Source organism: Cyprinodon tularosa, unplaced genomic scaffold (assembly GCF_016077235.1).
Source record: "Cyprinodon tularosa strain WSP-4 unplaced genomic scaffold, ASM1607723v1 ctg127, whole genome shotgun sequence".
In the NCBI taxonomy this organism is placed as follows: domain Eukaryota; kingdom Metazoa; phylum Chordata; class Actinopteri; order Cyprinodontiformes; family Cyprinodontidae; genus Cyprinodon; species Cyprinodon tularosa.
Genome location: NW_024038081.1, coordinates 473300 through 494658, shown reverse-complemented (window position 1 = coordinate 494658; position 21359 = coordinate 473300). Strand labels below are relative to the sequence as shown.

Sequence of the window (21359 nt, the reverse complement as noted above, 5' to 3'; positions counted from 1 at the left end):
GGCACCAGGATACCGGTAATAAAACTGAACATATTCCGTCGGCAGGTTTCAGGATTTTAAGTTAATTTAGGAGTGATCACAGCGCTGTGTCATCTGCGATGTGTCTGTCTCACGGCCAGCTCCCAGGTTTGATTAATTTGTAATAAATACATGAATAAAGCACAGTCATACTCAGTTTTGCCCCCGCTCTATTTTTAAATACACAGTAGAGGTATTTAAACGTAGTAGAGGACATGTACCTGTATATAAAAAACGCGCCCTATAGTCCGGTGCGCCTTATGTGTGTGTTAAATACAGAAATGGGACACATAACTGAGAGTGCGCCTTTTAGTACGGTGCGCCTTATGGTCGTGAAAATACGGTATTTAAAATAGAAATGCATTGAGGTTTGTGGGTGTGTAAGGTCAAAATCTCAGTTTCTCTGATGTTCTGTACCATGCTGCTAATAAAAATAGAAACTCTTCTTCAGGAATTGAATAACTTCCTGCTCGAGGTAGATCATCTTTAGTTATTTAATTGGAAAATACGAATGTGTTAATTTATTTTCCTTTTGGTAGGGAGCAGAACTGATTCTGGCACCTGTATGTTTTCAGCCATGCCCCTTAGTGCACATTGGTCCATGCCTGGGCTTACATGGTCCTGTTTATACTTTAAAGGTTGATGAAATACCTGTATAACATAAGCACAAATCCCCTAAACCGAAGTAGTTTCTCTTTTTCTTCTACACACTAATAGCCCTAACCTGACTCATTTCAATGCCGGTTAATCCTGCAGGAAGATCATGACTGTCTGGAAAGTTTTTTGTTCCAAGTTATAAAAAGTTTGAGGGGTTAGTTTCCCTCTCGAAACTTATCCACTTAAGCTCTGTCTCTCTTAATATCCCAAACAACCTTTGACAGGGATGTCTGGTATTATTTCTTGGGTACAGGCTTGATGGTTAAGCCATTGAATCTTATTGGTTAAGCTTTATCAGAATAGACACCTTGTGATGTACTGCCGGTCACTTCGGGTCGGTTTCTATTAAGGTGGAACATGGGTGACAAGGACTACCCAGCAGTTAAAAGGTAATTATAGATTTTTCCCAGGTCTCTTTACAGTTAATTTGCTCGTTTTCTTCTTCAGACATTTTTGGCAGATAATGATTATGAGATCTTTAGAAAGAACTTTTCTGTTTTGTCAGTTATTAAAAAATAGTAACCATTTTGTAAGCTACCCAGCCCTATGTACTTGGATAGTGAAAGCATGGATATTGATAGAGTTATTTATAATTCTTTGTATCTGCATCTAAATGTATAAATAAGGAACTAAATGTATTTTTTTCCCTCAGGTTTCACAAGATCCAATTTCATATTTGGAGCCCATGGCTTTATCTACACAAGACCTTCTTATTCTTTTTTTATTTCCAAACTGTTCACAATTGAAAAAAAAAAACATCTAAATAAACAAATAATAGATAAAGGCAGTCTAAAATCCCGGACGAGCCCCCAATTCGTTACAACCTGACTCTATAGCAAATTTAAAAAGTAACATGTGATAACTTAGGATTTAATTTATTTACTAAAAATCCTAACTGGCTGAGAGGAGAAGTGGAGGAGCGAGTCACAGGGAGAGAGGAAGCTCCCTAACAGAGATGTTAGAAAGATCCAGGTGGTCTCTGGCTGTTATTTTTATCCATGACTCTGAATCAATCAGTGCTTTAAGATCCATCTTTTTTTCTTTTTTTTTTTTTTTTTTTACATAAAATTAAAGTGTCTTCCTGCTCTACAAAAATTATACAATAATCAATAAAAATTGATAAAAATTGAAAATTCACTCTCTGCATTTAACCCATCCCCTTGGGGAGCAGTGGGCTGCCATTGTGTGGCGCCCGGGTTGCAGTGGGGAGTTAAGGGTCTTGCTCAGAAACCCAGAGTGGAGGCTGTGGGAATTGAACTGGGTACTTGCAACCTTCTCAGGGCACAAGCCCGCCGCTCTAACCCCTAGGCAAACGGATATTATGTCGCCTTTCAATGCAAAAACAGATCTAAAAAGGAAATAACCTTCTTAAAATAAGCATATCTACCCTCAGTTTGAGCATTTAAATTAGATGGTCTTCCAATGAAATTAGTATACCTGCCTTTAAGATAAAATTATTAAGATAAGAAGTTTTTTCTCATTTTAAACATAAATTGGCAGATTATTTTACTTACCTGCTCCATGCAAGAGAAACACTTTTGTCATTGATGATGACCTACTTGTTTAAGTACTTTGTGCACAATAGTCAAATAGCATGCCACTTTGTACACATTTAACATGTCAAATGTTAGTTAGTTTTAATACAAAACACTTAGATTGATCAAACCTGAATTTAAGAAAAGTCCTTATTTATCATAGATTCTTTACAAGGATTTTAGTTTATAAAATCTTTATTCTATCCATGAAAATCCCAAAAATATACTTTTTTGTTGTTTGTTTGTTTTTAGAAATAGAACCCTCTTAGACTTAGGGAATCAGTAAAACCACAATAAATGAAATTAATCTATAATGAAATTAACCAATCTATGTTGAATTATTCAAAACATGTTTGTTTAAAACAGGCGTTATTTGTAAAACCTTTCCTGGATTTAATAAAGCAACACATGTTGATGATCAGTCTTTACTTGGTGTTGGTTCTGGAAAAGACAATTCAATTACAAACAATACATTTTGTTATTTTTATAAGACCAAAAATCATGGATTTAAGAACTAATTTTATTCAAACAACTGATGGTCACAGCGGCGGAATGTGTGATAATAATAAGGCTGTGTCCTGCAGTTTCTTCAAAAGGCATTATGTCAGCCAAAGCCTATTTAGTTAAAGAAGAGATAAGAAGTTAGAGAGGTAACGTTGGAGGAAAAAATAGAAAAGACAGAAAATCTCAATGAATAAATTCAACCATAATTTGAGTTCCACATCTAGCTGAACATGTTGGCCTAGATATGTTGTAATTTTCCTTCTGGCAAATTGCCATTTGCAATGTGTAAAAACTCATCATTACTTAAAAAATTACATATTATTTTTCGTATTGTTCCCCCACAGAGTTTTCCTTATTTTCACCTGTGCAATGCATGCTGGGTTGATAATTGGTTAGGTTTTACTTGACTGAAACATTCAGAGTAAACACAAGAAGATTAAAATTACCAGAGGTGTTTTTTTATAATACTGCGTTTGAAAGGTGTTTAGTGTGAAGAGCCTTAGTTACAAACTAGAGCTCTTTGTAGCATAGGTCTCTATCTGAGAGATTCCAACTCTCCCTTCTTCCTCTGTTTGGTCATCCTCATGTTCATTACCTCCTGTGATTTCAATTCTCTCATCAATCTCAGGTATAGTTGGTCAGAGCTCTTGCTACAGGACCTAGCATACGTCATTTGCCTGGTATACATTGCAGATTTAACAAGATGGCATAGTCAGCATGAATTTATTAAACTAAATAGCTTACAATGTTTTTATTGTATTGTATTCACATAAAAAGATTTATTGTTAGATAAAGTCTATTGTTTCAAATACTTATAGATCCCTTTAGACGATTTTCCAGGTCAGCAGATTCCTAAAAATTCACCTATGTAACTTGAGTGGGTGCAATCCATCGCTGAATGGCTCATGTGACTCAGAGGCTCTTCATGGCAGACCAAGCTCCATTTAAACACAAGAGCTAATTAAGCTAAAAGTTACAAGCTGAAAAAACAGATATGACATTAATCTAATTCTCCGATGTAAGATTTCATTTATATTGGTGGATTTGTCCTTGTCTTTAAAGTCAACTCCCAGACTGCCTCATCTGAGGGTCCGAAGCAGTCTGCTTTAACACCAGAGAAAACTGTTGCTTTCAGAGGCTCTAAACATTGGAAATTAAAGATCTAGTGCCCCTAGTGGCTAAACGTTACAGAGCGTTGCTTTGATGGTAAATGTTCCAGAAGGGCATAGAAAGAAAGTAATAAGAAAGTAGATTGCATTGTGCCACTCCAAGGTTATTCCAAGAGGGATATAAGCATCCCAGTTAGATGAATGTGGTAAAGTAAGGATTTATGTGGATGGAAAAGATTAAAAAGGGATCCAAAGCAGTAAAGGAAAATCCATACAGCAGTATTATAGGAAAAAAAGCTAAAGGACTGTGAAAGATCTTCAGCTGTCATGTTCATCAGGTCATAAATAAAGACATAAACAATTGCTATCAATCCATAGCAACGCCCTGTTTTATAATGTCTTATTACAGTCTTTTTACAGGTTACTTCCTGGGTTTTCTACTTGCATGTTTTCTAATTCTTGCTTTCTTTATCCATTTCTTAATATTTTACAATATAAAAGAAAGAATATGATTTTAAACAGACAGGTTCTTTCTTTAGTGACACAATGAAAGGCTAACTGATCTTCCCATCTACAGCATAAAACTGCAGAAAACTGGTGATCAGTACTTTTAATCAAGGCTGCTATTAAGTCCATATGAAATACTTTCAAATATGATATATCTGGTGTATTGCTTTAATTTAATAGTGAACTGACTGCATCTTGTCACACTGGGAGTAGAGATTACTACATTTTGTTTTTAAATTGCATGCCTATTTAAGCACATTTCCAATTTTATGTTCACCCAATTTAACAAATTATGGGCTTTAAAAAATATGAACCAAAATAAAGGAATCTCACATTGCATTACAACTAGCATTTATGACATTCATGGTTGGAGGAACATTTTTGTACTATTCAGGCAATCAGTGTTTTTATTGAATTGCAAAGTTTACAGTGTAATGGAAATGTTAATTTTTAAGGCCTAAAATAGTTTCAATAAAGTAAGAGAAGATCGATATTGTCTTTGTAAATGTATTTAAAGGAAAACAGTGTTTGAGGCACGCTCCACCACAGAGTCAGAGAGTGTACCCAAAACAGAATGTTTTCAAATCCTTTCTAACCCTTGCAGGACACAGCAAAACATTGATGAGCAGAGATGGGAAGTAACGAAGTACAAATACTTCGTTACTGTACTCAAGTAGATTTTTCTGATATTTTTACTTTACTTTACTACTTATTTTTATGGCGACTTTTTACTTCTACTCCTTACATTTTTACACAAATATCTGTACTTTCTACTCCTTACATTTTAAAAATTGGCTCGTTACTTTAGTTTTGAATCATTTCAATGGAGTTACCGTTATTATTTTTCACGTCATCAATACCAAATTCAATCTAATTGGATGGGAATCTACGTTGCATTTGTCGCAACACTACAAGATGAATCCACAGATTCGGCGGTATTCATTCGCGGCAAATCATTGCAGCTTGGTGGCGGTGGCTTTAGCATAGTAGCATGGACGACGAGATGATTGAAAATAAACACAACGGAGATCTAGTCCTATTGGTAGACATCCATTTAAAATGTAGGCAACGGCATGAAAAAAGTGGTTTCTACTTTTACTTTTATACTTTAAGTAAATTTACAAGCCTGTACTTGCTTTTACTCGAGTAAAGAAGTTTAATCAGTACTTCCACTTTTACCAGAGTATTTTTTAACACAAGTATCTGTACTTTTACTCAAGTACGGAAAGTGAGAACTTTTGCCATCTCTGTTGATGAGAGACAGATATGGGGAGATAACAGCAAACAACCCTAAGAAACAGTTCTCTGATTAGGATCAATGCAATTAAACCAAAACTATACATCTAATACTAAACAAGGGTTTCACTGTACTGGAAGAATTAAATTCCTTCACACAAAATGGGAAGGCCACTAATCAAAACCATATATGTGCTAAGTAAAGCTTCTTTCCCACTGAATAGGTGAACTCTGATATTTCAAGTGCAGTTTGACCTACTTACAATTGGCATTTGACTCCCTTCCCATTGGCAAAAGAAAGCTGGGTCTAATTCCCTGCCGGTAAGCTGTGTTGTCTCTGTCCCCATACCTCTGCGTATGACAAACATCAGGAAAGTAAACAACGTAGAGCAACATGGAAGGAAACCAGGGCGTAGTCAGTGGGTTTTATTGTTTTCTTCTTTTGTCCCTCCCAATCTAGCCAGTGCTGTGCCATGTTTATTGAATGTAAGCAGAGTTGTTTTGACTTGTTAGATCAGACAGGACTGGGTTGACGTCTGTACTTTGCACTTATTGTTGTCACATAAAAGCTGATGTTCCCACTGTATGCCGATTGCCAAGCCCTTTGGAGGCGATTTTAACCTGGGTTGTTTGACAAGGGTCTCCAAAAAACGACTGTTCCCGGGTTTAAGTAGGTTTTTTGGTCAGTCTGCTGTCAAAAAGAAGCCTCGAGCCGCAAGTGAAAAAATAACTTTGAACACAGATTGAATATGGAAAAAAGTGTGATTGTTTCTTTAACATTTTTTTTCTGATTGCTCTATTCAAGAAAAAAAATCAAGAAAGTTTCAATTCCTAATTTTTTATTCAGATTTCCACAGACAAAACATACTTTTTGACTGCAACAATAAAAAGGGAACAAATTTCCCTCCATATATACGTGTAACTTAATAATTCACACTTTTGTGTTATTTCATTTGTTAGACAAAAGGAAAAAACTGAGAAATAATGTATTTTTTTAACCAACAGTCTATTTTATCATCTCGTTCTACAATATAGCTTTCTTTTTCTTGGCAAGTTGCTGCAGATGAGGCAGCCATTGTCTTCTATCGAAACATAATTTTTTCTCAGAGAAATGTAACACATCCGAGTGCTTGTGCTTTTTCATTTTCTCAGCTTTCAGACAGATCTTCTCTTGTCAACACATTTTTACAAAGTTGGGACTATGAAAGGGCCAGAATAAGATGTAGAGTTCTTATATCTAATTAATGCATTTAGACTCACTGAAAGAGAGATATCTCTGCAAACAAGAGCTCTGAATTTGAGAGAAAAAAATGGGAAAAGTTTCCAAAATACCAAACTAATAGAACTGCATGCCTATTGTCAATTAGGAGGATGGCTGGCAATATTTTAAGCTAAACATGCTTTTTTTGTCTCTCTCTCTCTCTTACTGTACAGTACTGCAAGCATCCCCCAGCGTCTAGCCAAGGAAGCATTTGTGAGTCCAGCTTCGCACCCTGCAACATGGCTGGCCTGCCTCCCAGCAGCTTCAGATGCACAGCTAAACATACCAGGTACAAACATTGAACAGCAGATAAACTAGAATCAGAACCGCAGCAATCTCTTCTCTTCGCTCCAGGAGGGGAATGTAGATTCTACCTAGAAGGAAGAACTTCTTTGTCGTAATGAGCATGGACTCCGCGAAGAGGGAGATTGAATTATCCACACTACAGTGCCGCCAAGGCTAATTACTGATTTTCAGAAGGATGGTACTAATTATAATTAAAGTATAAATACTTTAACAGGCATATCTTTTACAGTCATGAACACTGTAGGAATGGAACAGAGATTAAATCAGAGCAAGTGCAGACATGTGAGAGCTTGATAACCTTTTCTCAGGCTTGGAGAGGATTCAGCATGGCTTTACACCCAGAAACACAGAGATATTACTTTTACTACCAAAGCAAGCTTTCTGATGGGGAACACAAGAACAGCACCATTTATAGAGCTGACACGGAGGGGGACAAGCTCCTGCAGGTCCGCTTCACGCATCAAACCAGCTTGTTGGCATCCTTCCTTTAAGAAAGCCTACGTCTCTGTTTGACACTTTGTGATGCTCGGAAAAGTGAACATGGCTGCTTTTTATCAAAAGGAAACATCATGAGTCGCTCTTTAAAGTAATCAGGGCTTTTCCTGTACATTAGCAGTTAAAGAAATATGCACCTTATAGGATGAGAAAGCGTGCTGCACATTTTCATATTAACGCATTTATGCTTATGCAATATACTTTAAGTTTCAACACTAAAAGCATACGGTGGATGTATGTAGGGTTTTGTAGAGCACTTATGAGTAGTTATCATCCCATGCAGTTGATTCTTTTATGCAATATGAATTTAGAAGCTTTCAAAAGTGCACAAAAGTGATAAATACTCCTACAAGCATTTTTGTTCAAAATACAAGTGTCATGATGGGTTTCTAAGAGTAAGCCCAAGATGCAGAACACACACGGAGACTCGGGTAAAAGTCCAAAGAGTTTATTAAAGGCACATAGATAATTCAGTGGAAACAGTTCAGGCAGTGGACTGGTTCACTGGGGTCTGTGTGGGGAAACGGGAGATGGCTGGTAGCAGAGTTCAGGTTAGGCTAAGCATCTAGCTTTGGCTTAGCCTGGCAGTCCTGGGTTTTAGCTTCCAGCTTACTGCAGAAAACAACAGGGGAAAACACGAGGGATCTTTCAGGCTGAGCTTCCAGCTCACCGTAGAAAACAACAGGGGAAATCCACATGGGAACCTCTAGGGAAACTCCACAGAGAAGTCGTCAGGTTCCGTCCACGTAGAAATCTTCGGGTTGGCTCACCAAGGCAGATTAGCTGGTTAGGCTTTTCAAGAGCTTCAGGCTTGAGACTGGGTTCCAGTGAGGGTGCTCCTCCTGAGCTTCACGAGGAGACAGGAGGTTAAGCTCATCCAGAGCTTCACGAGGAGACAGGAGGTTAAGCTCATCCAGAGCTTCACGAGGAGACAGGATTCCTGTGAGGCACAGATAAGGAGAGATTAGAATCTGGTCTCGACCTAGGAACAACCAAGACTCAGTCTATAGCAGAAGGTTCAGGAAGCTAACCAACTAAGATCAACACTGCGGCGTGGAATCTAGGTCTGAAGGCAGCTTAAATACTGTGGTCCTCCTGATGAGTAGATCAGCCACAGGTGTGTGGGAGGCTCAGCTCAGGAGGACCCACGGCGCACTCTGCTGGAGACAGAGGGTGATCTCCAGAACCTAACAGTGACTCCAGCCCTAAGAAAAAGAAAAAGAGAGCAGAAGAGGATCCTCGGCGCCCTCTGGTGGGCAAGCCTGAGGATCCCAACAGAGCCCCCCCCTCAAGGGCGGATTCCAGACGCCCCCTGAAAAAAAACGTCCAAAAAACAAACAAAAAACAACCCACCCAGGGCGGGCGGAGGGGGCACTAGGGCGAGGAGGGCCAGAACCAACAGAAAAAAAGGTCCAACAAACAAAAAACAACCCACCCAGGGTGGGCGAAGGGGGAAACAGGCCAGGGGGGCAGAAAACAAAACCAGAGTCCAGAACAAAAAACGATCCACTTATGGTGGACGAAAACAAAAGAAAACCCAAAAAATTTCTTGGGCAAAGTCTCTGGTGGCCGGCCGAGGGACCGGCAGTGGGACTGAGTCTCAGGTGGCCGGCCGAGGGACCGGCAGCAGGACACAGTCTCAGGTGGCCGGCCGAGGGACCGGCAGCAGGACACAGTCTCAGGTGGCCGGCCGAGGGACCGGCAGCGGGACACAGTCTCAGGTGGCCGGCCGAAGTACCGGCAGTGGGACACAATCTCAGGTGGCCTACCGTGGGGCCGACGGCGGAGGCGTAGTTGCTGCTCAGGAGGTCGACCGTTGAGATGAAGGCGAAGCAGCGTCTTAGGGGGACCACCGCCGGGCCGGAGGCACGGTTGAGGTTCAGGAGGCCGGCCTACGATCCGGCAACGGAGCAGAGTCTTAGGTGGCCGGCAGCGGGGTCGAAGGCGACGCTGACACTCTGGGGGTCTGCCACGGGGTCGGCGGTGAAGATGATGCTCCGGGGGTCTGCCGCGGGACCGGAGGCGAAGCTGACGCTCTGGGGGTCCGCCACGGGGCCGGTGGTGAAGCTGACGCTCAGGAGGTCTGCCGCGAGGCCGAAGGCGAAGCTGACGCTCTGGAGGTCTGCCGCGGGGCCGAAGGCGAAGAACCTTCTCAGGAGGAAGAAGCCCAAACTTCAGCAGGTACCCCCACGGGGTACCCCGTCCCCTCCTCGGCAGCTCAGGCTCTATAGCGACCGCCGACTGCGGCTCAGGAGGAGGCTCTGAGGAGACCGCCGACTGCGGCTCTGGAGGAGGCTCTGAAGAGACCGCCGACTGCGGCTCTGGAGGAGGCTCTGAAGAGACCGCCAACTGCGGGTCTGGAACCGAGGAGCCCGCCGATTGCGGCTCCGGGTCAGGAACTGGAGAGCCCGCCGATTGCGGCTCTGGAGCAGGAGCAGGGGAGCCCGCCGATTGCGGCTCTGGAGCAGGAGCAGGGGAGCCCGCCGATTGCGGCTCTGGAGCAGGAGCAGGGGAGCCCGCCGATTGCGGTTCTGGAGCAGGGGAGCCCGCCGATTGCGGCTCTGGAGCAGGGGAGCCGCAGTCGGCAGGCTCCCCTGTTCCTGATCGGGAGTCACAATCGGCGGGCTCCCCTGTTCCTGATCGGGAGCCGCAATCGGCGGGCTCCCCTGCTCCAGAGCCGCAATCGGCGGGCTCCCCTGCTCCAGAGCCGCAATCGGCGGGCTCCCCTGCTCCAGAGCCGCAATCGGCGGGCTCCCCTGCTCCAGAGCCGCAATCGGCGGGCTCCCCTGCTCCAGAGCCGCAATCGGCGGGCTCCCCTGCTCCAGAACCGCAGGAACAGAGGAGCCCGCCGATTGCGGCTCCCGATCAGGAACAGGGGACACCACCGGCTGTGGTTCCACCTCTGGAACTGGTGAGGCCACCGACTGTGGCTCCACCTCAGGAACTGGAGAGGCCACCCATGGAGGCTCAAGTTCAGTCTTTGAGGTGGCTTGAGGCGTCTGTGGAGGACTCTTGGTGGTTTGTGGCCTTTGCTGAGGGGCTCCTGGAGGCATTCTTTCACCAACTCCACTCTCTGAAGCCCTCTTAAGTGTATGCTCAGGGGTCTCTGGACGGCACAGGGCAGGCTCAGGGGTCTCTGGACGGCACAGAGCAGGCTCGGGGCGACGCCTTTTCTTACGCCGAGAGGTCTTTGGAGCTAGGCTAACTAGTTTATTGATTGAATCAAACGCTAAATTAACCGGTTGAGAAATAATAATTCCAGAGTGGATTACAGGATCAGAAGCTAAAAAAAATCAGGCAAGGGGTCAATAACGGGTTCAGGATCTGGATCTGGCTGGCGTGTAACAGAAAGTGGTGGCTCGAAAGGGAAGATATCATCTCTATCACCATAAAAAAAATTCCAAAGATCAGCCTCATGGATGTGGGGAGCTCGATTGACAGGTGAGGGAACTGGTTTAGTTTTAACGGTGACGGGTGCAGGTGTCTGATCAGGCTGACGGGGAACTCTAACTGTATGATGTGAAATTGATGGGGTAATTTTGAGTCCTTTAACGGACGGAGCTAACTGGCAAACGAATAAATTAGAGCTGAGACTGACCTGGAGTAGATGGGAACTGGAATCCTGAGACTGAGGGTGGAAGGCTCTGGGTCTAGTTTGCAGTTCGATGTCTAATCCGATGGCCAGCTCTATGAGGTCTTCAAGGTTAGCTGGCTCATCGTAAAATGATAGCTCATTTCTGACTGGTTCGTTTAGAGCTAGGAGATAAGTGGTTTGGAGCGCAGACTCCACCCGGAAACGGCTGCTTTTTCTAGGAAATCAGAGGAAAACTCGGCAACGGACCTATTACCTCGTTTAACATTTAGAAGGTAGCGAGAAACGGAGAACCATGTGACCTGACTAAAAGTTCTTTCAAACTCCTGGGTGAAATTCTCAAATGTACAGCTTTCTCGAATATTAAGCGGAAATTTGGTCTCCGCCCATTCGAGGGCTTCACCAGACAGAAAAGAAATGACAAAAGCTATCCTATCTTTATCAAAACGAAAATTAGAAGCGTGAAAACTAAAAAATAACCGACACTGAAATAGAAATCCCTTGAGCTTACTTGGGTTGCCAGAAAATCTCTCAGGTAGAGGAGGACCGGGTGACGAAAACGATGGAATGAGTTCTGACCAGAAAGGAGGGTTATCATCTTGACAGGGGAGTGACGGACGGAATTCCGGAAGTGACGAAACCGGAACCGGAAGTTGAACTGGCGCCATCTTGTGATTCCCACAAAACCTGTGGGATCTTGAAACGTGTGTTTTCTTAAAGTCAAACTGGGATTTTAACTCACGGAGGGACTGTGTGTGATCAGGAGTCAGAGTTTCTCAGTTCTACGACGGAGGTGATCTGCTGGGCTTTGTGTTTGGCCGCAGTGTTCTGTCATGATGGGTTTCTAAGAGAGTAAGCCCAAGATGCAGAACACACACGGAGACTCGGGTAAAAGTCCAAAGAGTTTATTAAAGGCACAAGCACATAGATAATTAAGTGGAAACAGTTCAGGCAGTGGACTGGTTCACTGGGGTCTGTGCGGGGAAACGGGAGATGGCTGGTAGCAGAGTTCAGGTTAGGCTAAGCATCTAGCTTTGGCTTAGCCTGGCAGTCCTGGGTTTTAGCTTCCAGTTTACTGCAGAAAACAACAGGGGAAAACACAAGGAATCTTTCAGGCTGAGCTTCCAGCTCACCGTAGGGAACAACAGGGGAAATCCACATGGGAACCTCTAGGGAAACTCCACAGAGAAGTCGTCAGGTTCCGTCCACGTAGAAATCTTCGGGTTGGCTCACCAGGGCAGATTAGCTGGTTAGGCTTTTCAAGAGCTTCAGGCTTGAGACTGGTTTCCTGAGATGCAGCTCCACCAGAGCTGCAGACCAGAGACTGGGTTCCAGTGAGGGTGCTCTTCCTGAGCTTCACGAGGAGACAGGAGGTTAAGCTCATCCAGAGCTTCACGAGGAGACAGGAGGTTAAGCTCATCCAGAGCTTCACGAGCAGACAGGAGGTTAAGCTCACCCAGAGCTTCTCGAGGAGACAGGAGGTTAAGCTCATCCAGAGCTTCACGAAGAGACAGGAGGTTAAGCTCACCCAGAGCTTCTCGAGGAAACAGGAGGCTAAGCTCATCCAGAGCTTCACGAGGAGACAGGAGGTTAAGCTCACCCAGAGCTTCTCGAGGAGACAGGAGGTTAAGCTCATCCAGAGCTTCACGAAGAGACAGGATTCCTGTGAGGCACAGATAAGGAGAGATTAGAATCTGGTCTCGACCTAGGAACAACCAAGACTCAGTCTATAGCAGAAGGTTCAGGAAGCTAACCAACTAAGATCAACACTGCGGCGTGGAATTAAGGTCTGAGGGCAGCTTAAATACTGTGGTCCTCCTGATGAGTAGATCAGCCACAGGTGTGTGGGAGGCTCAGCTCAGGAGGACCCACGGCACACTCTGCTGGAGACAGAGGGTAATCTCCAGAACCTAACAGTGACTCCAGCCCTAAGAAAAAGACAAAGAGAGCAGAAGAGGATCCTCGGCGCCCTCTGGTGGGCAAGCCTGAGGATCCCAACAACAAGCATATAAACTACTCTCCCTTAAATTTACAAGCTCAGATAGGAGTAAGTAAACACTATCAGGACTACAGTAGTGCATAGCGTTTATGGTTTTATTTAATGTCAATATATGGTTTTTGGTGTTCTTGGAGTTAGCATAGTACATGATTAGGCACCTTTAAGCTAACAACCACTTGCATACTTAATAACAAAAGGTTTAACATTCCAAATCCATTCAATAACTCCAACTATAAGACTTAATTTATATCAGAAACTCTTTTAATTAATGTAAACCTATTATATAGATTAGTTACACAGACTGATTCAACATCTTCCTGTTCAAAGGGAGTTTTTCCTCTCCACTGTCGCCACAAGCATGCTTAGTGTGAGGGATACCTGAAGAGTCAATGAGTCGATGCAATCAGCTGGTTTTCCTTAGATAGAAAACTTTGAATCAATCTGACTGGATGATCTGATGAACTGTAAAGTGCCTTGAGATGACATGATGTGAATTGGCGCTATAGAAATTAACTGAATTGATACTTTTTATTGGACAAACAAACCTCCAATGAAAGTTTTAATTATTCAATGTGACTCACATTCAAAATCCCATCGTTCTTTCTTCCTCACTGCAGAATCGCTAGGCTGTTAAAAAAGATTTTATTCCAATTTATTCTCCTAAAACGACTCTGTAAGAAGCAATGTTATTGCTCACATTAATTGTTTTAGAGTTTATTTTACTCAAAGAACTATTAGTCACATTTTGTGATGGACAGTCATGATCTATTGTTAGCACTCACACTGTAAAAAATGTCCTGAAATAGGCATGTTTCACCTTAACTTAAATAAGATGATCTGCCAATTAAATCAGTACTTTTGACCATAAAATCAGATATTTAGATATTATACACTTGAAATAAAAAATGTGGATATTTTCCTTCCTGTTTTGAATATAAATCTTCTTATTCTCTCTCCAAACTGTATTGGTTACCTGATCAAAAGAAGGGAAAATACACGCATTTCCAGACAAATTGATGTATTATGTTTTTATTATTGCAGTGAGCTTTGGCAGTCTATACTTGGCCCAAAACAGCTGAAGAAAAATGCCCAAGATTCCATTTCTTTAACGAAAGTATTTCACTTATAGGACGAAATGGGAGAGAAAACTCAGCCAGGGTTGTTTCGTTTCTTACAGCAGAAAGCTTCAGACAGGCATCTGTAAGCTTTCTGTTGTTGTGAATAAAAAGATAATTTTTTGAGACAAATCTAGCTTTAACAACAGCGGATTGAAACATGAATGAGGCATTGAAAAATTTTACCTAAGCTCAAAATATAATATTGGCATGTAGGGAGTTTTTTTTGTATTATTGTTGTGAGAAACCACACCATCTCTAAGTCCATAACATCTTTCTAGGCTGAATGGATTTGTAAGAGGTTTATATGACCACAATAAGTTACAGCCTTTCTGTAAAGAAGTGCACTTATTGCTGTATAAACGCATTTTAGAAGACTTTAAATGTCTTTGAAAAAAGCCTTTGACTTTCCTTCTTTATCAGATCCCTTTTTCAGATATTGTTAGTTTTTTTAACTTATTTTATAAATTGAGATTTAATTTTATTATAATTTTTTATGCTTTTTTTCAAGGTAAGTTTTCCACATCAGAATCTTTTCTAATTCCTCTGGCGCGACGAGGGAAGATGTTTTTTTATTGGTCTGAAAGGAAATTAGCAATAACATCTTCATTGAGCTTGAAGTGAAAAGAATGTGTTCTGTAACAGCAGTTTAAATGGAATGCAATTAGTGGAACACAAAGGAGAAATTAGACAGAAAAAGTTTGAAGAACAAAAGTATGAAAAACACATTTGAATAATAAAAAAGAAAACATAATAAAAAAGCAGAGGAACTCTGAACATCTTTTATTGATTATAAACATTTCATTTCTGGATTGCATTTTGACAAATTTCCATTTACAAAACGTATTATTTTCCTGCAATAAAAATAGAAGAAGACTGACTCCATCAGGACGCCCAGAAAATGATCCAAAACCTCCAGAAGCACCTGGAGCTTGCACCTCTTCTCCCTCCTATCATCAGTTAATGCAATATCCCAGCTTTACTCTGACTTCTTCACAAATATAACCTGCATACAGGTGTGAAGCAGAAAAAGAAAAACTATTCATGGATTCTTTCTTTGTTGCACAGCAACTGGCTCTAAATCTGATCATTTCTACACTCACCTTTTTTTCTAAATAAAGCAGACTAATATTCTGAGGAACAAACTTGTTTTTTTCCTGAATATTTACTAAGAGGAGCTAATTAAAGAAACTAAATTAACTTGGTAAAGTTAAAATTATATTTAATTACAAAAAAACAAGATCAATTCACTGTAAAATACTCATCAAAACAATCCATTACCTTACATCTTTCAAAATGATTATACAACAAACCACAAAATAGAAAGTAAATAGATGATAAGTTGTTGTCATAGAAACCATGGAAATAGTGCTGATCAACAGTAACATGCTTCACTTATATGGGCATAACGTCCATTTTCTTTGAAGTCAGTATCTGCAGAAACTGCACACGCATAAACAATTATAAATACAAGGCTTTCTTTAAAAAGAACTGCTCTCCAAGCACATTTTTAACTTTCAGCTTTCTTTGCAACCAACCTGAGAAACAAAACTGTCTGTGATTGGCTACTTTTCAGGGACCTACTGCCTCTTGACAGTAGTTTTCTTCCTTATTGCAGCTAGTAACATCAGCAAAGCATCTGTAGACTAAAGTCTGTTCTTTACAGAGTTAAAAATTGGTTAAAAATGTTGAACACATTGGTTGACATAGAAGAAAGAGAATTAAAATGGTAGCATCACTTCAAAAGTAAAGTAACTAGTTCTGATTCAGAGGAACAATGGGAATCCCACATCCTTGATCCCAATCCATGTGCACAGCTGGATCAAACAAAGACCAAAAACTGCTTACCATCAAGTTTTCAGTATACCACTGTATAAATATAGGAAACAATATAATCAGTTTGACAGACATCAGATTCAGATATATACTTAACAGATTAAAAAATGAAATTAACTATTTTCAAACCATTCAGTCTCACTTAAGAAAAGATGCTTGATTTATCTGTATTTTCACATTTTAGTAATATCAAAAACCGCTTTATTTTGGCAGACATCTAATTGTTAGGATCAGTAATGTACGTAGAAGAGACTCATCTAGCCAAGTTGGATTTCTGCACTACTAAAAAAAAAGATTTCACAGCTGTTTCAGAGGAACGTGTTGTCATCATCATTCGTTATTCCAGGTTTCATTTCCCTGGTAATGAGGATGGTTGCTCTCTTAGACATTGTGTGAAATAAAATGAACCTTATTTATTTTTTGTTTACATGTTAAAGCTAATCTTCAAAAAGTCACACTCATTCTGTTTTACTCTGACAGAAAAAACATGGTCAGCATGATAAAAGAAGAACCCCAAGATGCACGATGTAAGCTTTTGAATTTGGTGTGATTTTGCTTACAGAAACTGCTCGTTGTCTAACAGCCCTGACCAGAGAACACGGCCAGCACTTTGGACAGCTCCTCGCAGAACCTCACCTACAGCTAGAGGGAGGCTAAACCCAATTGGAGGATCCAAATTTTCAGGCCCCGCCTACGAACACCTTCAGGAAGTAGGTCCTTTGGAAAAAGAAGCAGAAGCACAAACTGGGTGAGAAATAAAAGTATGCATTTGCTGTGTTTAGATAGAACATGCTATGAAGCTATGGAGTCAATTTTGTTCCATTATTTTTGGAGGCATATAGTAAATTATGAAGAAAACTCACTCCAGAGATAAATTTTAATTAAAGATTATTTGAGAAACAAATTTGTTGTTTTCTGAGATTTTATTACTTAATTTTTGTTACATTTTTCCTACAGAAAAAAAATGTTTTTCATATTTTTTTTCTGACAGATTTATTCTGTTTTTTTTTTCTCTTTTTTTCAGGTTGAGTTTTACAAATTGTTACAGATTATATCCCCTTTACTTCTAAACGCTCACTCTTAAAATTTACAACTGAAATAAATGTTCCTATTATCCCTGCACACCAATAGAAAGGCGATATCACTCCATACTCCAAGGAAAAGGATGTCCCAAGAAAATAAAAAGAATAAGATCCAAGAAACTCAATTTGAGAAAGAGAAGCTTGAAATATATATATTTATTTTTGTTTAGTATGAAAAACTGACTAATCTGAAGGAATAAAAATGAGGAAACAGCAATGTTTCTCTTTAAACATTTTAAGCCTTTTGAGTAAAACTTTTTTCTACGTTTCTGGATTTTTTCTTTTTTTTTTTTCAAATTTCCCTTTACAAAAAACTAAACAGCTTACAGTTTTTTTTTTTGCTTCCAACAATAATGGAACAAATGTCACTTTATATAAAGCCTAGATATGAACACCTTTCAAATATACTTTCTCTCTTTCTTTTATTGGGCTCATAGTTTAGAAAAATATCTTGAAATCAATTATTTTTCCCTTTTGTTAAAAAACGTGAGTCAAATAAAAATGAGCACAGGGCTATTTCAATAAATCTGTATGTGGGCTGATTTGGGAATAAGAGCAGCTTTCAAACCAGCAGCATTTTTAGGTTTTCTTCACACCTCCGTCTCTCAGTCTTTAAGTCTCTGCTGTTTTTCTCTGCTGTTTCCTCCCAGCACTGACTCATTCTAATGAAAACCATTAAATGAAAAATACAGACTTGCCTCACACAAAGGTTCAGATCTCATTTCAAGCAGCATTATTTTCAAAGCCAACCCCTTTGAAGATCTTTGTTTTTTTGTTTTTTTGTTTTTTTCTTAAAAAAGAGAATCAGCATTTTAATACTCCTGCTGCTCTGCATCCTTTTGTTATTATTTTCCAGTCTACTCAAATCTGGTTGGAAACAAAGGGACTTTTGCTCAGTTCGAAAACCTAGGACGCGTCCTTAGAAGGCCAGATTCGAAGGCCGATTATGTCATAGCGCGGCGCCGAGGTCTGGTCGGATTCCAAGAGTCCTCGTTATGCGGCCTTAAAATGCGTCCTTCTTTTTGCCCGATTTGAAGGACGGGTCCGATGTATCCTCGGTATTCTTGATTTACCCAGGATTCATTGCTAGACCAAGCAAGCTGTGATCAGAGTAAATGTTACTTGGCGCCGAACAGTGGTGAAACTTGGAAGTTCAGTTTAATATAATGCAAGTCAGTGAATAGTTCCGTCTGAAAGGAATGAAAATAGTTCTTTTAATGGTTACTGAGTCAGATATGTGGCGGTAATGTTTGATTTATCTATAGGTTTTTATCTGTTACTGTGTAAATGGGTTTGGCTGTAATTTAAGGACAGATTCTAATAGATCTGCAGGGGGGGGACCTATAAATCTGATAGGATTTTTATCTTTTTATTGCTGTTTTGCACAATATGCTTAACTACGTTTTTTTGTTGTTGAATATTAGAGATTTTGCAGATAGATTTTTATACATACATTGTTTAGATTTACTTATATCTTTCTACTCCTTTTATAGAATAGAAAATCCCTTTATTGTCCCACAATGGGCAAATTTACAGCAGCAGGAAGATTATTGAAAATGGTCACACAAATGACCTTAGAAAAATGTACAAGAATAACATAATAGTGAAGAGTCAAAATATAAAAAATAAAAAAGTGTTTTAACAATATAAAACTGGAGAATAAATAACCAATATGCAGCTATGGACATTTTTACAGTAATGGATATTTGAAAATAGCAGCAACATCAGAGATGTGCAGAATGACAGCAGCAGGTTATTTAACTGACTAAGGTTTCTATCATTACATTTGATTTTATTTGTTCCTGCTCCCGGTGGTTGGAAACTTTATTCCACTATGGATTCTCGTTAATGTAGTCTTTGTTCACTTTACAATAAAAAAGAAATAAATAAACAAACAGTTTTGAAAACTTTGGTTTTCATTCTTTTCCTGCTTTTTGTGTCAACTTTCGCGGTTGCTAAGCAACAGAGCAGCAGAGTGTTTTGGCTCTGAATTCAAACAGGTCTACCCTTCGGCGGGTTTTACCGCCGTAAAACCCACCGAAGGGTAGACCTGTTTGAATTCAGAGCCAAAACACTTCCGGGCTCCTTATTTTCAAGGACTTCTAAGGATCCAGTCTAGGTAGACCGCGTCCTTGGATGATGCAGCCCAGGATTTCGAACAGAGCCTTTATGTGGCGATCTGGAGTCTTTGTTTCCCTTTGGCTAAAAGGAGAATGTCCAGAAAGTGGGCATCTCCTTATAATCTAATTTTTTTTATAAATGGGTCCATAATATAGAAATATTTACTATACTATATCTGATCACAATGCCAACAAACGAATCCTTCAGTCACAAAGGTAGCAGTTTAAGTTGATGTATGACAACCAAAAAAATAGCAGAACAAGAGCGTACATTGGTAGTTTTATAAGCATTGGTGCCAATAAGCTTAGGGACGTGGGTATTCCAGTTATCAGGTAATTATTAAATTCAAAGTTGACCGATCTTATTAACAGACTAACGATCCAGTGATATGCGGACATTTAAAAAGAAAAAAGAAAAACTTAATTTTCTTCTGCATTAAGATAATTTTTTATATATGATGAATAATAAAGCTTTATCTTTTTTATGGTGCCAGCTATTACTGACTGAGTAAACAAAAAATGTTTCCTTACATGTATTAAACTTCTGCATTAGATATAACAAAACAGGAACGTATAAGGTTAAAAAAAGGGTAAAATATGTGAAACATTGGTGATTTCCAATTAACAGAGAGGTAAACTATCATTAACATTCTGACTAGACTGTCAGAATATTTACCTGTTTGGTTCAATGGTGCGGCTGGTAGCTGTTCCAATAAACAGCAGCTCTGTTTCTAATTATTTCAGATTTGAGCTGGTAGTAGCGCCTTTAAACAGCTGGTTAAATTGGCCTATTTAAGTGATAACTTCAGAAATTTATCCAGTGTTTATATTTACAAACAGAAGGGCATACATTTCATTCTGCATCCTTGTTCCCATTAAACCGTGTAAATAATCCTGAACTGGACTCCATTCTCGTTTCTACTCCACCATACCAGTAGTGTTGTTTTTGACAGCCATCTTAGCTCAGTCTTAGCCTGGGTGCCATTCCGAACTTAGTCCCGCCCACAACGTTTGAGGTCGGGAAGTTCTGTCTGGCATTGCTCAATAGTAGCGCGAGTATGCTCTCACAATATCTGGCGATCCAATCAAATTGTCAGGGCGGGCTTTATACGATGATGGACAGATGATCAACAGTAACGTAATCAACCATGTGACCAAAGCGCGCTTGGGTGACAACAACAATGGCTGCCGCTGGAGAGTTGAGGTGAGTAGATTCTGCTATTAGGTCTGTTCTAGAAGATATCGACAGCAAATTAATTTTAAAAGAGGAACAGAGAAACGCGATCAAGGCTCATCTTCTTATTCTAGGCGTGCAACTGCACGCTTTGATTTTTGTTGACAACAACTATGCGTCGCTTAACATACGTCACGCACTCCGTTGCTCTTATTGGTTGTAGATCTATCCAATTGAGTGCAGAGGCATTTTTTTTCCTGGTTCGTTCAAAACACGCCCATAATCACAGCTCTATGGAGCAGCATCAGACTCATATTCTGACTAGAATTGAGTAGGACTACGTCAGGCTAGCTCAGTCTTATTGCTCAGGACAAAAACTATTATCAGTTTAAGTTCCGTTTTAGTCATTACGATATGTGATCGTTTTAGCCAGTTTTAGTAAGTTTTAGTCAGTGTTATGTTTAAAGAAAAGGTTAACCTTTACAATTTCAAATAAAAAACATTCTTTCCCAGACTGACAGCTCTATCCTAGATGCTACAACAGCTGGGTATAGAACACTGCCATGTAGTTCATCATTGCTGTTGGGCAGAAAATTTGTTTATGAATTAATGCTCTACTTTGGAGGTCTTCAACAGGGTGCCGCGACCCCTCGGGGGTCCACAAAGTTACCACATGGGGGTCACGAAAGTTTTGGTTGATAAGACTTTTTTTTATATCCCCTCCTGCAACTTTTTTGACTAATTGGAATGTCTTTAAATCCACATTAACATGAATTCAACACACTGTAGTAAACAGATAATTGGAGGCAGAAG

The 21359-nt window shown here is 40.3% G+C and overlaps 1 protein-coding gene across 2 annotated transcripts in view; it reads left to right on the top strand.

Moving 5' to 3' along the window:
• The window catches only part of LOC119777761 (pro-neuregulin-3, membrane-bound isoform), a 625184-nt gene that overhangs the window by 591911 nt on the left and 11914 nt on the right, over positions 1–21359 (top strand). For both annotated transcript variants that reach the window (XM_038276767.1, XM_038276769.1), the window contains 2 exons: positions 7001–7116; positions 16733–16918. In XM_038276767.1, the coding sequence (XP_038132695.1) occupies positions 7001–7116; positions 16733–16918 (302 nt within the window). The remainder of the gene's footprint in view (positions 1–7000; positions 7117–16732; positions 16919–21359) is intronic.